Source organism: Bos mutus, chromosome 19 (genome assembly GCF_027580195.1).
Source record: "Bos mutus isolate GX-2022 chromosome 19, NWIPB_WYAK_1.1, whole genome shotgun sequence".
NCBI lineage: Eukaryota > Metazoa > Chordata > Mammalia > Artiodactyla > Bovidae > Bos > Bos mutus.
In genome coordinates, this window is record NC_091635.1 from 7,510,964 (window position 1) to 7,529,573 (window position 18,610).

At 52.7% G+C, this 18,610-nt stretch overlaps 1 protein-coding gene across 2 annotated transcripts; it reads right to left on the reverse strand.

Annotated features, from left to right (window-relative positions):
* Positions 1-94: 94 nt before the first annotated feature.
* WBP2 (WW domain binding protein 2) lies at positions 95-7,573 on the reverse strand. Of its 2 annotated transcripts, XM_005907959.3 has the most exons (8): positions 7,433-7,573; positions 5,130-5,238; positions 3,812-3,947; positions 3,028-3,120; positions 2,099-2,233; positions 1,785-1,907; positions 1,266-1,342; positions 95-1,146 (listed from the first exon to the last, which is right to left on the reverse strand). In XM_005907959.3, the coding sequence occupies exons 1-8, from the start codon at positions 7,489-7,491 to the stop codon at positions 1,093-1,095; spliced, it is 786 nt and encodes a 261-aa protein (XP_005908021.1). In that variant the 5' UTR covers positions 7,492-7,573; the 3' UTR covers positions 95-1,092. The 2 variants fall into 2 exon arrangements, with proteins under 2 accessions (XP_005908021.1, XP_014337754.1); XM_014482268.2 differs by lacking the exon at positions 2,099-2,233 and having other exon boundaries at positions 7,433-7,556.
* Between the last annotated feature and the right edge of the window lie 11,037 nt (positions 7,574-18,610).

Below are 18,610 nucleotides of genomic sequence, written 5' to 3' on the forward strand. Positions count from 1 at the left end.
AGCTCTCCTTCCCAAGAGCGCCTCCCTCGCCACACAGAGCCAGACAGGGGTCCAGTCACTTCATTTTTACTAGTTCACATTTTCAGCAAACAAATCAAGGTGCAAACAGGATTTATTTCACATTAATATATTAACTGAATTTTTTTTTTTGGTCAAATAAATAGGGAATCCTCTAAATAACCATCTCCTCTCTTCACAGCCAGTCCAGGACCAAGTGAGAGCAAAATGTTAGTGCATCCAGGGGACACACTGCCAACCAGGTACGAAGCTTAAAGGGAAGAAGGCAGGCTGAGGGGCTGGCAAGAGCTCACGGTCAACATCCAGGCCAGGCCCCAGGGGTCTTGTTCCCAGCCCACCCGGCAGCCCCCAAGTGGATATGCATTCTCCAGTTCCAGTCCGAGAGGCCCCCTCTAGAGGGAAAGGAGAGGTGAACGGAAACAAATTCCAGAAAAAACAGTGAGGCAGCAGACGGCTCTGCCCCCAGCCATGGCTGCCCTCAGACCACCCACCCCTGGCGGCTGGTGGGAAACCCCAAACGTCGAAAGCGGAGGCGACAGGAAGACCCAGGACGAGGCAGCGACAGGAAGGTTAGTGTGAAGGTGCGTGGCCGGCTGGGGATGGAATGCAGGTGGACAGTCGGTGGGCAGGAGGCCCTCCTCAGCCAAGCACAGACGAGGGCAGACGGAAAGAGAGTGGGGCTTGGCAGGGGGCAGGGGCGCGGGCAGGGCTTGTGAGGCTGGGGGTGAAGCAGCTACAAAATCAGAGAGCTGGACTGCGGCGGAGGAGGTGGCCAGAGAGTCCCTCCATGGGCAGAAGCTACGAGAGCAGGATGGGGACGGGGGCGGGGGGCGCCCCCCGCCCCACCATGGGACGACGTGGGAAGCCGGTGGGCTCCGGGCTTGCGTGGGAAACTGGGAGGCACCGCCCCGAGTCAAGGGGCTCCCCCTTCTCTCGAGGCGAGTTCCTGATAACTGTTTTATATCAGAGCTGGAGGAAGGACAAGGCCCTCCCATTGCGCCCCACAACCCCGATTCAGCCCCAAGGGGAGGGGAGGAGAGAGCGAGGGGAGGCAGGAGGATGGGGTGGCGGGGTCTACTGGGTCTTCTTATCTTCGGGGGGGTAGTAGGGAGGTGGTGGAGGCTGGTTCTGAGGAAGAAAGGAAAGATCACGTTAGGACCGTCCGAACAAGGAGAGGTCTCTCCCGCCTCTGAACACCAGCAGCTGGGGCTGCGGGTCCCCCTCCAGCGTGTGCCCGCCCCACTCACCGTGGGCATGTAGACGTTGTGTGGGTTGCCCGGGTTGTAATAGGCGCTGGCAGCTGCTTCCGCGGCCTTGGCTTCAGCTGTGAGAACACGCACACTCTAGATGAGCCCCAAAAACAGGCCTCCCCGCTGCCTCCAGCCGCCCCTGCAACCCCGGCCCCCCAGTGCTCGGGTGGCTGGTGCCAAGGACCCGGTTCCATGAATCAAGCAGTGGTTAACCTTCCCTGAGTGCTTCCGGCACTACTGAGACACCCCCTGTACACCCCCCCATCCAATCTTCACCATGACACCCCCAGGTGGTTCTGTTGGCACATTTTGCGGATGAGAAGACTTGAGGTACAGAGGGAAACCTTTCCCAGGGAGCACGGCCAGCTAAAGACAAGAGTGGGCTGCCATCTACTGATCTCTCTTCACCACCGGCCACCACGCGGCTGGTCCCCTGTGACTGTCCCTAGGCCAGTGGTCGTGTGTTATCTGGGGCTTCTGCGCACCCGTGGGGAGCAGCCCAGGGGCTGAGCTCACCTGCAGAAGTGGAGGGGACATCAGGGCCACTGACCGGAGGCTCCATGGGCCCAGGGTAGGGCGGCGGTGGGGGCTGCACGTACCCCATGGCCCCGTCCATCATGGGGGGTCCCGGATAGAACTCTGCTCGGCGAGAGGGGCGGGACCCAGTGAGCGGCGCTGCCCTGGCCCCTCGGCTAGTGCCCTCCCAGGCCCCTCCAGCTGCTCCATCCGTCCTGAAGCAGGTCTAAGAACAAGTCTCCCCTCTGCAACCCCCTGGCTTGGGTGGGGGCGGGAGGCTGGGGTGCGGGGTGGGCAGCAAAGGACACACTCACCAGGTGGGGGCGGTGGGTAGGGGTAGCCAGGAGGGCAGGGGTACATTCCATTGGCGACTGGCGGGGGGAAGACATAGGCCCCACTGGGCATGTAAGAGTAACCATAGGCTCCGCTGGGGGCTTCGCCTCGGGAGGCTACAGTACAAGGGGAGAGAGAAGTGAGTGTCTCCGGCCTCGGGCGCGGGGAGCTGCAGGGTCCCACGCGCCTCAGCCCTCCCCGTTCGTTCGAGGCTGCCTCGGGCAGGGACAGGGCCAGAGGTCTGGGTGGGGACAGAGGTCAGAGCTGGGGCAGAAGAGATGGGGCGGAGGGCATGGGGTGGAGGGAGGGATGGGAGGAAGGAGGCTCAGGGAGGGGCAAGAACAGAGCTGGGGGAGCCTGGAGCCAAGGTGAGGAGGTCGGCGGAACACAGCCCTTGGGGACTTCACAGGTTGCCTCACAGGAGCACAAAGGCTGGGTTTGTTTCTGTGAGGCCAAATATCCTGGAGGCAGAATGGCTCTGGCAAATTGTCCTATACCTGCTCCAGGCAAAGGAACCTCAGCCTTTGGGGTACAGGGAGGTGATGTTAATTACAGGTTTCCTTCCCATCGCCTTGGTGGCTGAGACAGGAAAGAATCTGCCTACGATGCTAGGTCGGAAGATCCGCTGGAGAAAGCAATGGTTACCCACTCTAGTACTCTTGTCTGGAAAATTCCATAGACAGAGGAGCCTGGCGGGCTACAGTCCAGGGAGTTGCAAAGAGTCAGAAAGGACTGAGTGACTAACACTTTCATTTTCCCCTTCCCAACTCCCAGCCCTGGGCAGCCCGGGGCCCAGGAATTCACCTCCTGACTGCTTAAAAAGCAGAACTAAAAGGAAACAAACCCAAATGAACAAAATAGCACACACATTCCACGTGTCCTCAGCCCCGGATTCTGAGAGCCTCGGTACCTTGAGATGCCACCTGTAACATCCGCTGTCCAAATTCGATGGCGCCCCCGGACATAAAGGTCAGCTTGTAGGATGCAGAGCCTTCCCAGCCACCTGAGAAGAGAACAGCGCATCAACAGCTCAGGAGAAGAGCGTTCCATCTGAAGAGATGGCTATACGTCCTCTCCAGGCCCCATCCAATGGCCTGCCACGCACATCGCAAGCCAGCGCTGCGACCAGGCCGACCCCGTGCACTTCCTGCGCAGTCCTGTAAGCACAGCTGCACTGGGGCCTCCTGCCCCCAATAAAGCAGCAACAGCTGATTCAAGTTCAGAGCAGATCTCTCATTCCCAGGGGAGGGGGTGGTGGTGCTGAGAACAAACCCCTGCACCTCCAGCTTGGCTTCTGTCCAAAGGGGAACTGTGAGCTCAGCAAGGCTCAGGCCGGGCTGAGTGTGGGGGAAAGTGAGAATGGCGCCAGGGTCTCTGGGGTCTGCCAAGAGCCTGCTTGCAAGCAGGCTGGGCGTGAGAGACGGGCTTGAGGGAAAAGGCCCCTGCCTCCCGCGCACCTGACACGGCTCCCTCCCACACCTAACGTCTGACACACGCCCCAGGTCACAATGAGCGTTTTCACTGGGTCTGCAGTCATTGAGCTGCCTTCGCTCGCTCTCTCTCTGATCTGAGCTGTCATCCTGAATGCCAGCATTTCTCAGCTCTTGGCAACTTCAGCCCCCCGCTGAATGGCTGGCAGCCCAAAGGCTGGTCTTGGAAGCTACTCAGGAGCCCAGAGCCCCGTCGTCACCCACCTCCTGCTTCGGCCTTCACTGTCCCTTTGATGTAGTTTGCCCCAAACACAGGCTGCTTGATCTCACAGTCCTTCATCAGATAGAAGGGCATCATGAAGGACTGCATGGCATCCCTCGCCTTGGACAGAAAGATGACCTGCGAGGAGAGACCAGGGCCATCACCGCTCAGACCACAGCCAGCCTGGCTACCGCTTCCTCTGTGTGAGGCCGCCGCTCCCAGGGCTGGGGTGGGTGGCCACAGCCAGCACCCAGCAGCCCCAGGGCACTCTCTGCAACAGCCACCCCTGGAGGCTGCCTTTTGGAGTAAAAGGCCCCATGTGCAGCTGGACTGGGGAGGCCAGATGTGTGAATTCACAAGAAAAACGCGAGACTCAGGCCACGTGTGTGAACAGGACGGCCTGCTCTTGTCACTCACGGGTGGTGAGGAGGCGGCGGACGCGGAGCCTCAGTGAAGAGGCTGCGAGGCGAGGGCAGAGGTGGGGGAAGGGCTCCCAAAGCGGGGGTCCAGCCTGAGCTCCACAGAACTGAAAGGGGGCAACGGCAGCGGGTGGCAGACCCCAGGAGAAGGGGCAGCACTAACCCGCCCGTGGACTCTGCCCAATCAGCCAGGCTCTCACCCCGAGGGCAGAGAACCTGATGTTTTATATCCATGAGTTTAATCTGTGACTGGAGATGCCAACTTGAACCCCCAGAGACAGCGTTTTGAGACACCCCTCCCCACCCCCACCCGGGTCTCCTCTAAGGCCTGTGCGCTTCTCGCCTCTCCACCTCTAAGTCAGCTCTCGGGTGGCCCCAGGCAGCCATCTTCTTCCAAGAACATCATTTGTGTTTCTCTGGAAGTCTCTCTGAGTGTGCCCGGGGTACTCTTAGGTGAGGCCCATTCTGCAGGCTGGCATTTCTTGCTCTGCTGGGTTTGGCTGGGCTCTCTGCCCAGCCCAGAGACTGCGGCTGTGCTACTGAATCCTGTGGACCACACTTATCACTCTGGACGTGCACAAGGGCCTCACAGGCTACTCCTACAGAACTCAGAGTAACCACGGCCTCTCCCCCAGGCCCAGGTCATCCCACCAGCTGCACTGAACTCCTGACTGCTTGCAGCAGCCGCTCGGGAATTTGCATGGATTCACTGTCCAGCCGTCCAGTTTGCTGCACAAAGAGCCTGGTGGTTCGAGAACCAGGGAGATGTGACAGAAACATGCTGACATTCACCAGGGTTCAGAGGCCACTAGACTCACGAGGCTGAGGCTGACCTAAGGCTCTCACATCAGCCTCCTGGAGCCACGAGTGTCCAAACCAGCTGTCTCACTGTACAACTTACCCGGTACGGGGTAAGGTAGACGGTGCCTTTCTTGGTCCCCTTGAAGGCCTCTGGCACATTCCTCATGTCACTGAACGTAAGCTCTACATGGTCATAGGACATCAGGATGCTGTGAGAAAAGAGGACAGGCCCTGATGAGACCGCTGGAGTCACCATCTGTCACCCCCAAGGACTGAACCCTCCTGGGTAGCAGCTGCTTATGAGTAGCTGCCAGCATGTGGTTGTTTCAACACTGCTGTGAGGAGCATAACAACATAGCCATGGAAAAAATGAGCACACTGGGTTCCCGGAACCCCACCCACACAGCCCCAAAGTGATCAGTGTAGGGACTTCCCTGGCGGTCCAGTGGTTAGGACTCCCCATTCTTGCTGCGGAAGGCCCAGGTTCAACCCCTGGTCGGGGAACTAAAATCCCACATGCCGCAGGGCACAGCCAGGAAAAAAAAAGTGACCAGTGCAGTAGAAGAGGCACAGGGCTTTGCAGACACCATAATCCCTCCAATCAGGTTAGACCATCTGGGTTAACTCTTCTGTTTTTCTTCCAGATCCTTACGGCAGGTGCTCTGTTTCTGTTGGTTTGCCTTTTTAAGCCTGATGCCTAACTTTTTAAGACATGACTCTCCACCTTACCAAAGGGCTCACTTCAGGGTTCCTCTAAACTTGGGGTGCCTAAGCTGAGTCTGCAGGGGTACCAGTCCATGAGTCCTTGAGATGATCACACACGTGCTTTTTCCTGTGACAGTCCACAGCTCTCATCGCTCCCACAGAGATTCTTGATTTGAAGAGTGAGGTTCACTATTTAAGCTTTATATGCTGAATGGAGACTTCAGTTACTGTTTACACAACTTCTTCAGAAATGGGCTCAAGCATTTGCTAAAAACAAGGCACACCATTATGCAGCAGCACTGAGTCCTAAACCAGGTAGGAGGCCCAGGAGGACAGATAACATTCTTTTTTGTTTTCAAGATAACATTCTTGTCCTGGAAAAGCCCCACTGAGAGAGAAAGAACAGTCCCAGGAGATGGTACCAAATGGCATCAGCGGGGTTTGTCCACCCTGGGACTGGCTCGCACACAGAGAGGCTACACACCCAGGGCAATGTGAGGTTTCTCTGATTACAAGACAACGCGGTCCAAGTTCACGTGGTTCTGTTTGTCTTTTTTCCCCTCCCAGATATCACAACTTCCTTCGCTGGGGAGGGCTGAGTGGAAAGAGGACCAGTACCAGAAAAGACAAGGAAAGCTCAGAGAAAAGAGGTCATCATCAGGAACAGGCTGGGCCTGGCAGGCCCTGAGCCGGTAACATGGAGAAAGAGTCAGTATTCTGGGCTCCCTGAGTGCTTTCCTCTGACTCAACAAGCATGCCGGGTTATAGCCCTGGGCTGAGTGCTGGCCTTAACCAGTGTCTAGGCTTTGATCCCACCAAGTCTCTTCTGGGGATTCTTTCTTTGCTCCTTCAAGAGGTGCTTTTGGGTCACTCAACCAGGGATGGCTGGTCTGATTCTCAACGCCCAAGGAGCAAGAGGAGAGAAGCCATTCAAGGAGTGGAAGGTAGGAGGAGAGACAGAACTGAGTGGGCGGTGGGCAGGACAGGTGGGAGACTGCTCTGGGCAGTGACCCGAGCCAACAGGAATTCAAGGGAAAGAGGCAAAGATCGACCTTTATAGGAAATATGTCAGGCATCTGACGATCGTTAACTATGTAATTTCACCTCTGGGCCTCAGTTTCTCGCCTGGAAACTGAGCAGTTCTGGAATATACTGGAAGGCTACATACTGGTAGTTAAGGCTACTGACTTTGGAATCAAGACTCCTTTGCTGTTACAGCTCTGTGAGCTCAAGCAAGTTTCTCAACTTTCCTGTGCCTCAGTTTCCTTACATGTAAAATGTGTAGAGTAACAGCATCTGCCGCACAGGATTCACACACTGAAAAAGGCAGAACAGATGTAGCCCCTCCCCGACACACAGTAAACGCCTAAACAAATGGCAATTATTTTTGTCTAAAGCTTTCCGTGTATACTAACGTCTCCTACTCTGGGCAAGGGGTTCGAGGACGACCCGCGGGCTCCACTTGTCTCTGCAAGCCCCCGGCCCCATCCGGCCGCCCCGACCCCATCCCACAGCTGATCGAAACATCCCGGCCCCTCCCTCAACACCCACTCAGCTTCCCGCAGCCCCGCCCCCAGCCGTTACCCCCCCAACACCCATCAGTTTCCCCTCTCCACAGGTTCACGCCCCGCCGCCCACCGCCCACACCCTCGACGCCCGCCCCTGCGGGCCTCTAGGGTTCTTCCGCACTGTCTTCACCTCTCGGTGTTGTTGACGATCACTCCGCCGCCCTCCGAGTGGTTCTTGTTGAGCGCCATAGTCCCTCGGAACAGGGTCCCGAACCTGGCGACGCAGTGCGCTTGCGCCCTTCTTCTGCCCGCCCCTGGTGGCGTCGTTCAGATAAGTGCCAGCCAATCACAGCTCCCGTGCGGAAGCTGGCCCTACCGCCTGATCCCGGGCGTCACGTGCTAATAGTTTACGGCCTCGCCCCCTCCCCACTCCCCGAGTAGCGCCTGCATCACAAACAAGCTCAAGACTACAACTCCCAGAAGGCAACGCTCCCTCAACCCCGACCTCTCCCTACACGCTAGCGGAAGGATGCATTCTGGAACTTGTAGTCTCCGAGACGACAGGCCCCGATTGACTCCATGAGTTGCATAACTAATCCCCACCCACCTCCACTCCGTCCTCCCAGGGAGCCGAATGTTCGATTCGCCACAGAGGAATTAATCGTAAAGGCGCTGGAGGCAAAAGCTCATACCCACAGGACGGGGGTTGTAACCTACCCCAGCTGTAGGAGCGCTGATCACTAAGTGGGGCAGCTTCATTCCGTCTACAGACGTTTGGGGAGAACTTCACCCACCCCACCCCAACACACATACACACTTGAGTAATCACTGAGCCAGACAGATGAGTGCAAGACCAGTCTCTGTTTGGCAGAGAATAGTCAGGAAACACTACGATCGCTCCCATGAAATCAAACTCAGACCCTCCGAAGTGGGCGGTGGGAATCTCGGTGCGGGGAGGAGAACCCGAGCCCAACGCCTGCATCTCATCGCCTCGTCCACAGCAGCTAGCCTCGCGGTGGCGCTGCTCCCTCTAGAACGTTATGGCTTTGCCGCCCGGCCCTCCCAGCATTTTCCAGGCTCGAAGATTTTAAACCAGAGTAGGAGGAACTGAATGCAACTGGGCACAGCGCGGGACCGAATGCTTAAGGCTGACTCACTGTGACCCGGCACTGTGCGGTCCCCGCTCGGCCGCACAGTTTTGTAACTTCCCCCACCTCCGAGGCGGGTCTTCCCCGGGAATTGTGGGAGTGGGAGTTGGGGCGGGGCAAGGGGGTGGTGGTGGTGTCTCACTCCTCCCGGGGCGGTGCTGGTGCATCATTGATTTTAAGGGATCAGAGTTTGATTTGAAGCACACTGCTAATTTCCTGACACGTGGTGGCCAACTTTGTGATCCACCTGCTTGACTTTCGTTTTGAGTGAGATTTCTTAGGTTAAGGGTGAAAAACTAGAAAATATTATGAAGCAGGTAACAGTTTTCTATAAGGTCTTATGTAAAACCAGGTTGGACATTGCAGGACAAGTGCGATGAAGTAGTACATCAGGGGACATGATGAAATCTGCCCTTGAAGGTTAGGTTAAATTCCATACATATGGACTTCCCTGGGGGTCCAGTGGTTAAGACTCCCTGCTTGCACTGCAGGGGACAGTTTCCATCCCTGGTCAGGGAGTTAATGAAAGTCTCCTAGTCGTGTCTGACTCTTTGCAACTCCATGGACTGTATAACCTGCCAGGCTCCTCTGCCGTGGAATTTTCCAGGCAAGAATACTGGGATCTTCTGGACCTAGGGATCAAACCCGGGTCCTCCTGCATTGCAGGCAGGTTCTTTACCGTTTGAGCCACCAGGTGGTAAAGGCAGAGCAAAGCCTATATCCCTGGCACAGCCAAAAAAAAAAAAATCCACACATGGAATCTATGCAGTCGTTGAAAAGAATGAAGTCAAATTCTGTGTGCTGAAGTGAAAAGACTGCTAAGGTTCGTCTGAACAAATGGTGTATAAATATACTTACATTTGTCTAAAACATAAGATCTAGGTATTAAGTCTCTTGAAAGATCCACCAGGCATAGTTTTGGGCATTACTGCTTTGAAGCTCAGCTCTGGGAATTGGGGTGGGCAGGCTGCTTTTTGTGCGTTGTATGCTCTTTTATAGGACTTCCATGGTGGCTCAGATGGTAAAGCGTCTGCCTACAATGCAGGAGACATGGGTTTGATCCCTGGGTCGGGAAGATCCTCTGGAGAAGGAAATGGCAACCCACTCCAGTACTCTTGCCTGGAAAATCCCATGGATGGAGGAGTGTGGTAGGCTACAGTCCGTGGGGTTGCAAAGAGTCAGACACAACTGAGCGGCGTCACTCTCATGCTCTTTTCTCCTGTTTGTTTACTGTGCACATTTTATTTATTTTTTGTCTATGCGGCATGCGGGCTGTCAGTTCCCCCACCAGGGATCTAACCCGTGTCCCCTGCAGTAGAAGCGCGGTGTCTTAACCACTGAACCACAAGCGAGGTCCCTATTGTGTGCATTTTAAATGTTAATAATACATTTCAAAAAGAAAGAGAGGGAAAAAAGAGAAAACTCCCCTAATAATGGGGGTGCAAGAACAGCTGCTGTAAGTACCATAAGAGGGAGAGTCTCGTTTTGTGGAGCCTGAAGCCTGAAGCCTCCCGTTTTGAAGGCCCTTTGTAAGAACTAAAACACAGGATTATAAACACACCATGCTGTGGCCACACTGAGGCCTCATGACAGGAGGGGAAATGTGATGAAGAGGAAGTCTGAGTGGAGCAAGATAGCAGGCTTAACCCATTCTGGCTTAAGTGTCCAACTTTTGCAAGTTTCATAAAACACGTGACCATGTGAACGCATTGTTAGGGCTGCTCCCAGGCGGTGGACAGGGCAGATCCTTTCCAGGACCACACTGAGGGACTCAAGGGCAGTTCATTGTTGAACCATGTCAGGGGTGGAGGTGGAGATAAATTAGAAGTTTGGGATTAACGTATACTACATATACTACTGTATGGCTTCCCAGATGGCTCAGGGGTAAAGAATCCGCCAGCCAAGCAGGAGACACAAGTTCGATCCCTGGGTCAGGAAGATCCCCTGGAGTAGGAAATGGCAGCACACTCTAGTATTCTTGCCTGGGAAATCTGAACAGAGTAGCCTCGGGGGTGACAGTCCATGGGGTCCCAAAGAGTCAGACACCACTTATCGACTAAACAGCAAACAGCAGCAAACAGAAAGGACCTACTGTATAGCATAGGGAGCTACAGTCAATATATTGTAATAATCTATAATGGAAAAGAATCTGAAAAAGAATATATGGGTGTGTGTGTGTAACTGAATCATTGTGCTGTGCACTTGAAACTAACACATTATAAATTAACTGTACCTCAAGAATAAAGTAAATAAAACAAAAACTGCTTAAGCATTTTGTCATGAATGCTATTTTTCCCCAGAAGGAGACTGTGAAGTGTATCACCTAAAAAGGAAAAAAGAGTCACAGATCAGGATTGAGACAATTTGAATTTTATATTGTGATGTCCTCTGAGGTTTTCTGTAATACGTTGTCTTTTAAAATCTGCTAATCCTTGTGCCCTAAATTGATTTCGTAATCCTCACTTTGAAAACTCCTATTCCAAAAGGAAGGATGAGGGTAGTGTGGGTGGGGGAAGCGGAGGAGAGGACAGGAGAGTGCTGGAGTTGATGCCCACTCCAGTACTCTTGCCTGGAAAATCCCATGGATGGAGGAGCCTGGTAGGCTGCAGTCCATGGGGTCGCTAAGAGTCGGACACAACTGAGCGACTTCACTTTCACTTTTCACTTTCATGCATTGGAGGAGGAAATGGCAACCCACTCCAGTGTTCTTGCCTGGAGAATCCCAGGGACGGCGGGGCCTGGTGGGCTGCCGTCTATGGGATCGCACAGAGTCGGACACAACTGAAGCGACTTAGCAGCAGCAATACCCCACCACGTTCCCCACGCCACCCCGCCAGAGATGGGACCTGCATCCGCCCAACTCCTGGAGCTTGTTTACAGTTCCCGGATTAGTTTACTAAAGGGTGTGTCAGTGAGATTTAGGTCATTCTCATCCTCTTGGTGAGGAGGAGAGTTTTGTTTCTCTTAGTACTTTTTAAAATTATTTATTTATGTATGGTTGCACTGGGTCTTCCTTTCTGCACTCAGGGTTTCTCTAGCTGCCATGAGTGGGGGCTACTCTGCTGTGGTGCACAGGCTTGTTGTGGTGGGCTTCTCGTTTCTGAGCTCAGGTTCTAGGTGCACAGGCTAGCTGTGGCACACGGGCTCCTTATTCGTGGCTCTCGGACTATAGAGTGTAGACTCAGTAGTTGTGGCACACAGGCTTTAGTGTGGACTCTTCCTGGACTAGGGATTGAACCTGTGTCCCCTGCATCGGCAGGTGGATTCTTATTCCCTGTACCACCGAGCACATCTGAGAGTTTTTTTTACATGTCACATCTTTGTTTCACCCTTCAAGGCCTGCTGCTGCTGCTGCTGCTAAGTCGCTTCAGTCGTGTCCGACTCTGTGTGACCCCATGGACTGCAGCCTACCAGGCTTCTCCGTCCATGGGATTCTCCAGGCAAGAACACTGGAGTGGGTTGCCATTTCCTTCTCCAGTGCGTGAAAGTGAAAGGTGAAAGTGAAGTCGCTCAGTCGTGTCTAGGAGACTCAAAAGACTGAGGGGCTTTTTTCCCTTTCTCAACCAAGAGGGCAGGCAAGCCTTCCTGTTCCTTAATAATAGTTCCCAGCTCTGGCTGAACAAAGAAATTGTCACATAGCCTGAAGGTACACAGCCCCAGGCTCTTGCCTGGAGCCTACTATCTGTGACGGGGGCTGTAGGGGCTGGAGATTGCAGATAACAGAATGACTGGACCACTCCAGTACTCTTGCCTGGAAAACCCATGGACAGAGGAGCCTGGTAGGCTGCAGTCCATGGGGTCGCTAAGAGTTGGACACGATTGAGCGACTTCACTTTCATTTTTCTCTTTCATGCATTGGAGAAGGAAATGGCAACCCACTCCAGTATTCTTGCCTGGAGAATCCCAGGGACGGCAGAGCCAGGTGGGCTGCCGTCTATGGGGTCACACAGAGTCAGACACGACTGAAGTGACTTAGCATAGCATAGCATAGAGAGGGAAGGGGTGTTTTCCAGAGCCCTGAACTGGAGCAGAGTTTGGGGAATTCTCCAGTGGTACCCCTCCAACCTGCCCTCTTATCTGTCCTGCTCCCACATGGCAATCTGAAGAGGTGGGTTGTGCTCAATTAGGGTCCTGAAGTGTGCTTTGGGGGGTTGTGTGAAATTGTCCAGCTATCTGAACAGAGAATTCAGTATAAAGAATTAACATAGGAATAAAGCTAGGAATGTTGCTTTAAAGGTAGGTCGCTAGGTTACAGAAAAGGTGAAAATAAATAATTCTAAGGTGTCCCAAAGGGACCTGAACCTAGGACTGGAGGAGCCAAAGGGCAAAGTCGGAATAATTATAATAAAACATAGGAGTGTGAAGGAAATGCCCCTGGGGACTAAAACCTAATGCTTTGAGTGGGGTACATGCTTGCTGGTGGTGGTGTCTCTGAACAGGGCTCAGGGTAACTAGTTCTGCAAGGGATGGAGAAACTGGCAAACTGCGTTTAGCTGCTGCTAAGGAACTGCAGCTGCACTTCCCTGGTGGCTCAGTGGTGAAAATCTGCCTGCCAATGCAGGAGACATGGGTTTCATCCCTGGGTCCAGAAGATTCCCTGGAGAAGGGAATGGCAACCCACTCCAGTATTCTTGCCCAGGAAATCCCATGCACAGAGGAGCCTGGGGGGCTGCAATCCATGGGGTGGCAAAAGAGTCTGACAGGACTAAACGACTAAACAAAGGAACTGCAGCTTCCGGGGTGAGGAGGCCTTCCAGTGATGAGGAAACAGCCAGCAACTGGGAAGCAGTCGGCCCGCTTCTCCCCGCCCTGCAGGCCCTCTAGCGCCCCCTGTTGGCAGAACCCGACAGGGAGCAGCAGGTACTGGAGAATTGCAGCGTCTTAGCCCCTGTATCCAGAGAAGGCAATGGCACTCCACTCCAGTACTCTTGCCTGGAGAATCCCATGGACAGAGGAGCCTGGTGGGCTGCAGTCCATGGGGTCGCTGAGGGTTGGACACGACTGAGCGACTTCACTTTCACTTTTCACTTTTATGCATTGAAGAAGGAAATAGCAACCCACTCCAGTGTTCTTGCCTGGAGAATCCCAGGGACGGGGGAGCCTGGTGGGCTGCCGTCTATGGGGTCGCACAGAGTCGGACACGACTGCAGCGACTTAGCAGCAGCAGCAGCAGCCACTGTATCAACATTCAGAAAACGAAGATCATGGCATCCGTTCCCATCACTTCATGGTAAATAGATGGGGAAATAATGGAAACAGTGACAGACTTTATTCTCTTGAGCTCCAAAATCACTGCAGATGGCAACTGCAGCCATGAAATTAAAAGATGCTTGCTCCTTGGAAGAAAAGCTATGACCAACCCAGACAGCGTATTAAAAAGCAGAGACATAACTATGCCAACAAAGATTCGTCTAGTCAAAGCTGTGGTTTTTCCAGTAGTCATGTATGGATGTGAGAGTTGGACCATAAAGAAGAATTGATGCTTTTGAACTGTGGTGTTGGAGAAGACTCTTGAGAGTCCCTTGGACTACAAGGAGATCAAACCAGTCAATCTTAAAGAAATCAATCCTGAATGTTCATTGGAAGGACTGATGCTGAAGCTGAAGCTCCAATACTTTGGCCACCTGATTCGAGGAGCCAACTCAGAAGAGACGCTGATGCTGGGAAAGACTGAAGGCAAGAGGAGAAGGGGACGACAGAGGATGAGATGGTTGGATGGCATCACTGACTCGATGCACATGAGTTTGAGTAAACTCCGGGAGATGGTGAAGGACATGGAAGCCTGGCGTGCTGCAGTCCACGGGGTTGCAGAGTCAGACACGACGGAGCGACTGAACAACAACAAGCCCCTGTCCCACAGAGCCCCGTTTACAGGGTGGATGTTGTGAGTTGAACTGTGTCCCCCCTCAAATGCATGTGTCAAAATCCTAACCCCTAGTGCCTTAAATCGTGACCTTATTTGGAAGGAGGGCTGTGGTAGATATAATTAGTTCAGATGAGGTCATTAGAGTGGGCCCTAGTCCAACATGACTAGTGTCCTTATAAAAAGGGGGAATTTGGGCACAGCTATGCACACAGGGAGACTGTCATGTGAAGACAAAGGCAGAGTGCCACAAGGACTGCCAAACACCGTCAGTAAACCCCCAGAAGCTATGGGAAAGGCTGGGACACATTCGCCTGAGAAGGGGCTGATCCTGCCAACACCTTGATCTCAGACTCCGGCCTCCCCAGAGCTGGGGGACAATGCATTTCTGTTGTTCAGGCCACCTAGTTTGTGTTACTTCGTCAGTCTGCTCAACCCAAGCAGACTCACAAGGTGGGGCTGGGGCAGAAAGACAACAGTTGGTCACAATCTCCAAATCCTTGGGGGAGAGGAGGCTCACCATACAAGGACCCCTGGGGCCCAGACCACGGGCATCTCAGCTGCTGCCCCATTGGACGTTTTCCTATCCCATGTGTATGCTCTTTTCTTAGTGACTGAGTCGTGTCTGACTCTTTGCAACCCTTTGGACTGTAGCCCATCAGGCTCCTCTGTCCATGAGATTTCCCAGGCAAGAATACTGGAGTGGGTTGCCATTTCCTCCTCCAGGGGTTAAGGGACCGAACCTGCATCTCTCGAATTGCAGATGGATTCTTTTCTCGCTGAGCCATCCAGGAAGCCCCATTCTACCCCATGGCACTGTATAGTGTGAGTAAGTGTTAGTCACTCAGTTGTGCCCAACTCTTTGAGACCCTATGGACTGCAGCCCACCAGGCTCCTCTGTCCATAAGATTTTCCAGGCAAGGATTCTGGAGTGGGTTGCCATTTCCTTCTCCAATGGCACTGTATAAACGCAGACTATCATTCTACTGAAGGGAAGACCCCCCAAATCAAAAAAAAAAAAAAAATCCCGAGATTGAATTTCTTACCCTCTTGGTGAAGAGCAGCTCATAATCAAATTTTATGATTTAGGAAAAATACCAAAATTGACATTTCTTGTACCTGAGCATTATGGAACCTTTTCATACTCGATAACCTGCATTTTTTTCCTTCAGTCAGCCAGTCATCTTCTTGAGAAAGAAAACTCTTGGTAAGCCTCAACTTTCCGTCATCTGCTGTTGGTTGGTTGGGCTTCGAAGCTGGAGGGGTAGATGCCACGTGGGGCAGCAGTGATGGGAAGTGAGCTGTTTCAGGGCATGTCATTTTGGCCGCGGGTATTTCAGCAACACAGGTTCCTTGCTCCTCCATCAGGAAGCCCAGCCAGGGCTTGTCTGGGGCTGTTTCTGGTTACTATGGAGATGAGCTCCACCCGGCGGTTCCCCATCCAGACCTCCCTGCTCTGTGGAGTTCAGTATCCCAGGCACAGCTGCAAGGCCGATTCTGAGCGATTCCTGCTGTGGGAGTGTTTACACAACGCCCCTGCTCTCAAGTTCCCCTCTGTGCCTCCCACATCCCAGAAAGCCAGGAAGACCCAGGCATCACCTCTGACGTTGTCTCCACCCCAGCACCGAGGAGTTGTGCCTGGAGGGACCCTTGTATAGGAGGAAGCTCAAGGAGGTGTCTGGAGGGGCTCCTGTGGCTCTGGGCCCCTTCCTGCTATTTCTGGGTCTTCCTTCCAAGAGGGTGGGGGGCAGGGAGGCTCCTCTCCATCTCCCTGGAAAGATGCATGATCTCTCTCATCCCCTTTTTTTTCCTTCTTTAAAACCATTTTTCACTTAAATAATAGAGTTGGGTTGGGGTTTTTTTTGGCCATCCCGCAAGGCATGGGGGATCTTAACTCCCCAACCAGGGATCTAACCCAAGCTGCCTGTAGTGGAAGCATGGAGCTCTAACCACTGGATCACCAGGGAACTCCCTATAGAGTGATTTTAAACTTTCAAATCTGATTGTGTTGTTTATCCATGTGAAACCCTGCCATGGGCTGGCCATTCCTCCCAATTAAAATCCAGAATCCTTACCAGGCTCTGCCCTACCAGGCCTGGCTGCCACTTCACACCACCACTTGTCTTCCTTAAAATACTTTGGTCCCTGGGTGCTTGGCCCAGTCCCGAGCCCACACCCATCCTCTCCATCTTGCTCACTCCTTGCCCTCCAGGCCTCAGCTGTCCCTTCAGGGAGGTCTTTCCTGAAAATGCCTGTCCGCCAGCCCCACTAGGGCCCCTTCTCAAGACCGCTATCTAATTTCCTTTTTTAAAAAAATTTCTGTCCCTGGAAAATTTGTGTCTCGTTTCGTTTTGTAATATCGCAGAGGCAAAACTTTTCTTCAGCGTAAAAATACACTGGCTACATCACACAAAATTTACCACCGTTAAAGTGCGCAGTTCGGTGGCATTAAGCATGATCCCATTATTGTGAGACTATGCCACTATCCTTCTCCAGAACTTATGCAACACCTCAAGTGGGAATTCTGACTCCAGTAAACACTAGCTCCTCAATCCCCCTGCCCCCCAGCCCCTGCCCCCCCCCACTACTTTCTGTTTCTATTAATTTGCCTATTCTCAGTGCCTTGTATAAGTGGAAACACAAGAGATTTGTCCTTTCACATTTGGCTTATTTCACTTAGCATAATGTCTTCAAAGTTTATTCATGTGGTAGCATGTGTCAGAATCTCAGTCTTTTTTAAGGCTGTTGTGTGTTCAGACCACGCTGTGTTTATCCATTCGTCCATTGATGAACACTTGGGTTGTTCCCACCCTTAGGCTGTTGTGAATTATGTTGCTATGAACTTGGGTTTACAAGCATCTGAGTCCCTGCTTTTAGTTCTTTTGGATGTGTCCCAGGGGTGGAGTCCCTGCCCTTTTCTTGTGCAGTACTTATTACGGCTACGACTATCACGGGGCCGGTGGCGTGGCTCAGGCATCTCCGCTGGGGTTACTCACCACTGTATCCCCAGCCCTGAGTACAGCACATCGCACTGAATGCATAGTTGAGTGAGGGAAGTGCCCCATCTTAGTGGGTGGAGCAACACGGAGCGTCCTGACACATGTAGTCTGGGCTAATCTTAGCTCCCAAAGAATAAATTCATGGAGTTCCCCAAGGACTGACAAAATTTCCAAGAGTATCAATTTTATTTATTTTTGAAATATAAGTATACACGTTTTAATTTATTTTTAAGGATATATTCATATTTTAGAGTCAGGACATGTACATGTATGACTAAGCAGCATGGTTGACACAGACCACAGCCTCACCGGTACGTTTCCAAGAACCATTTACCGTGCGGCCAGTGGTCCTGGTGAAGAAAGACGGAGAATAAATAATAGTGCTTTGGGGAGCATCGTAGTCATCAATGGGGTAGGGAAAGAGGGAGGCTCGTTGTGTATATAACAGCAGGAACAACTCTCCAGTACTCCATTCAAGAGAATAATAATAATACCAGTAACATGTATTGAAGGCTCACTCTGTGCCAGACTGTGCCAAGCACTTTATCTAAATAGCTCATTTCATCCTCCAAAAAAACACTATGCACTTTCCCCTGAATTTCCCCCACCTGATTTTTTGCCTCCTCCAACCCACTCCCCTCTGGCAACTACCTGCTTGTTCTCTGTATCTGTGTTTGAATTCTACTACTATTATTTTTAAAACCCACTACCAATCATTAGCAGTCTAGATTCACAGATTTTTATTTTACTTATTTGTTATTCTTTCAGCTTCCCTGGGCGGCATGTGGGATCCTAATTCCCTGACCAGGGATCAAACCCGTGCCCCCTCCACTGGAGGTGAGGAGTCTTAATCACTGGACTGCCAGGGAAGTCCTTGCGCTTCTATTATTATCCTGATTTTACTAGTGAGGAAATCGAGGTACAGATGGGGCTAACTGCTGCTGCTGCTAAGTCGCTTCAGTCATGTCCGACTCTGTGCGACCCCATAGACGGCAGCCCACTAGGCTCCCCCGTCTCTGGGATTCTCCAGGCAAGAACACTGGAGTGGGTTGCCATTTCCTTCTCCAATGCATGAAAGTGAAAAGTGAAAGGGAAGTCGCTCAGTCGTGACCAACTCTTCACGACCCCATAGACTGCAGCCTACCAGGCTCCTCCATCCATGGGATTTTCCAGGCAAGAGTACTGGAGTGGGGTGCCATTACCTTCTCCGAGATGGGGCTAAGTACCCTGCCTAAAGGCATATGGCTAGGAAATGGCCAAAGTGGAATTTTTAGCCCAGACTTTCTGATTCCAGAACTCACACACAAAACCATTCTTCTCCACTGCTGGAGCAGAGAAGTGCTACTCTTTACGTTATA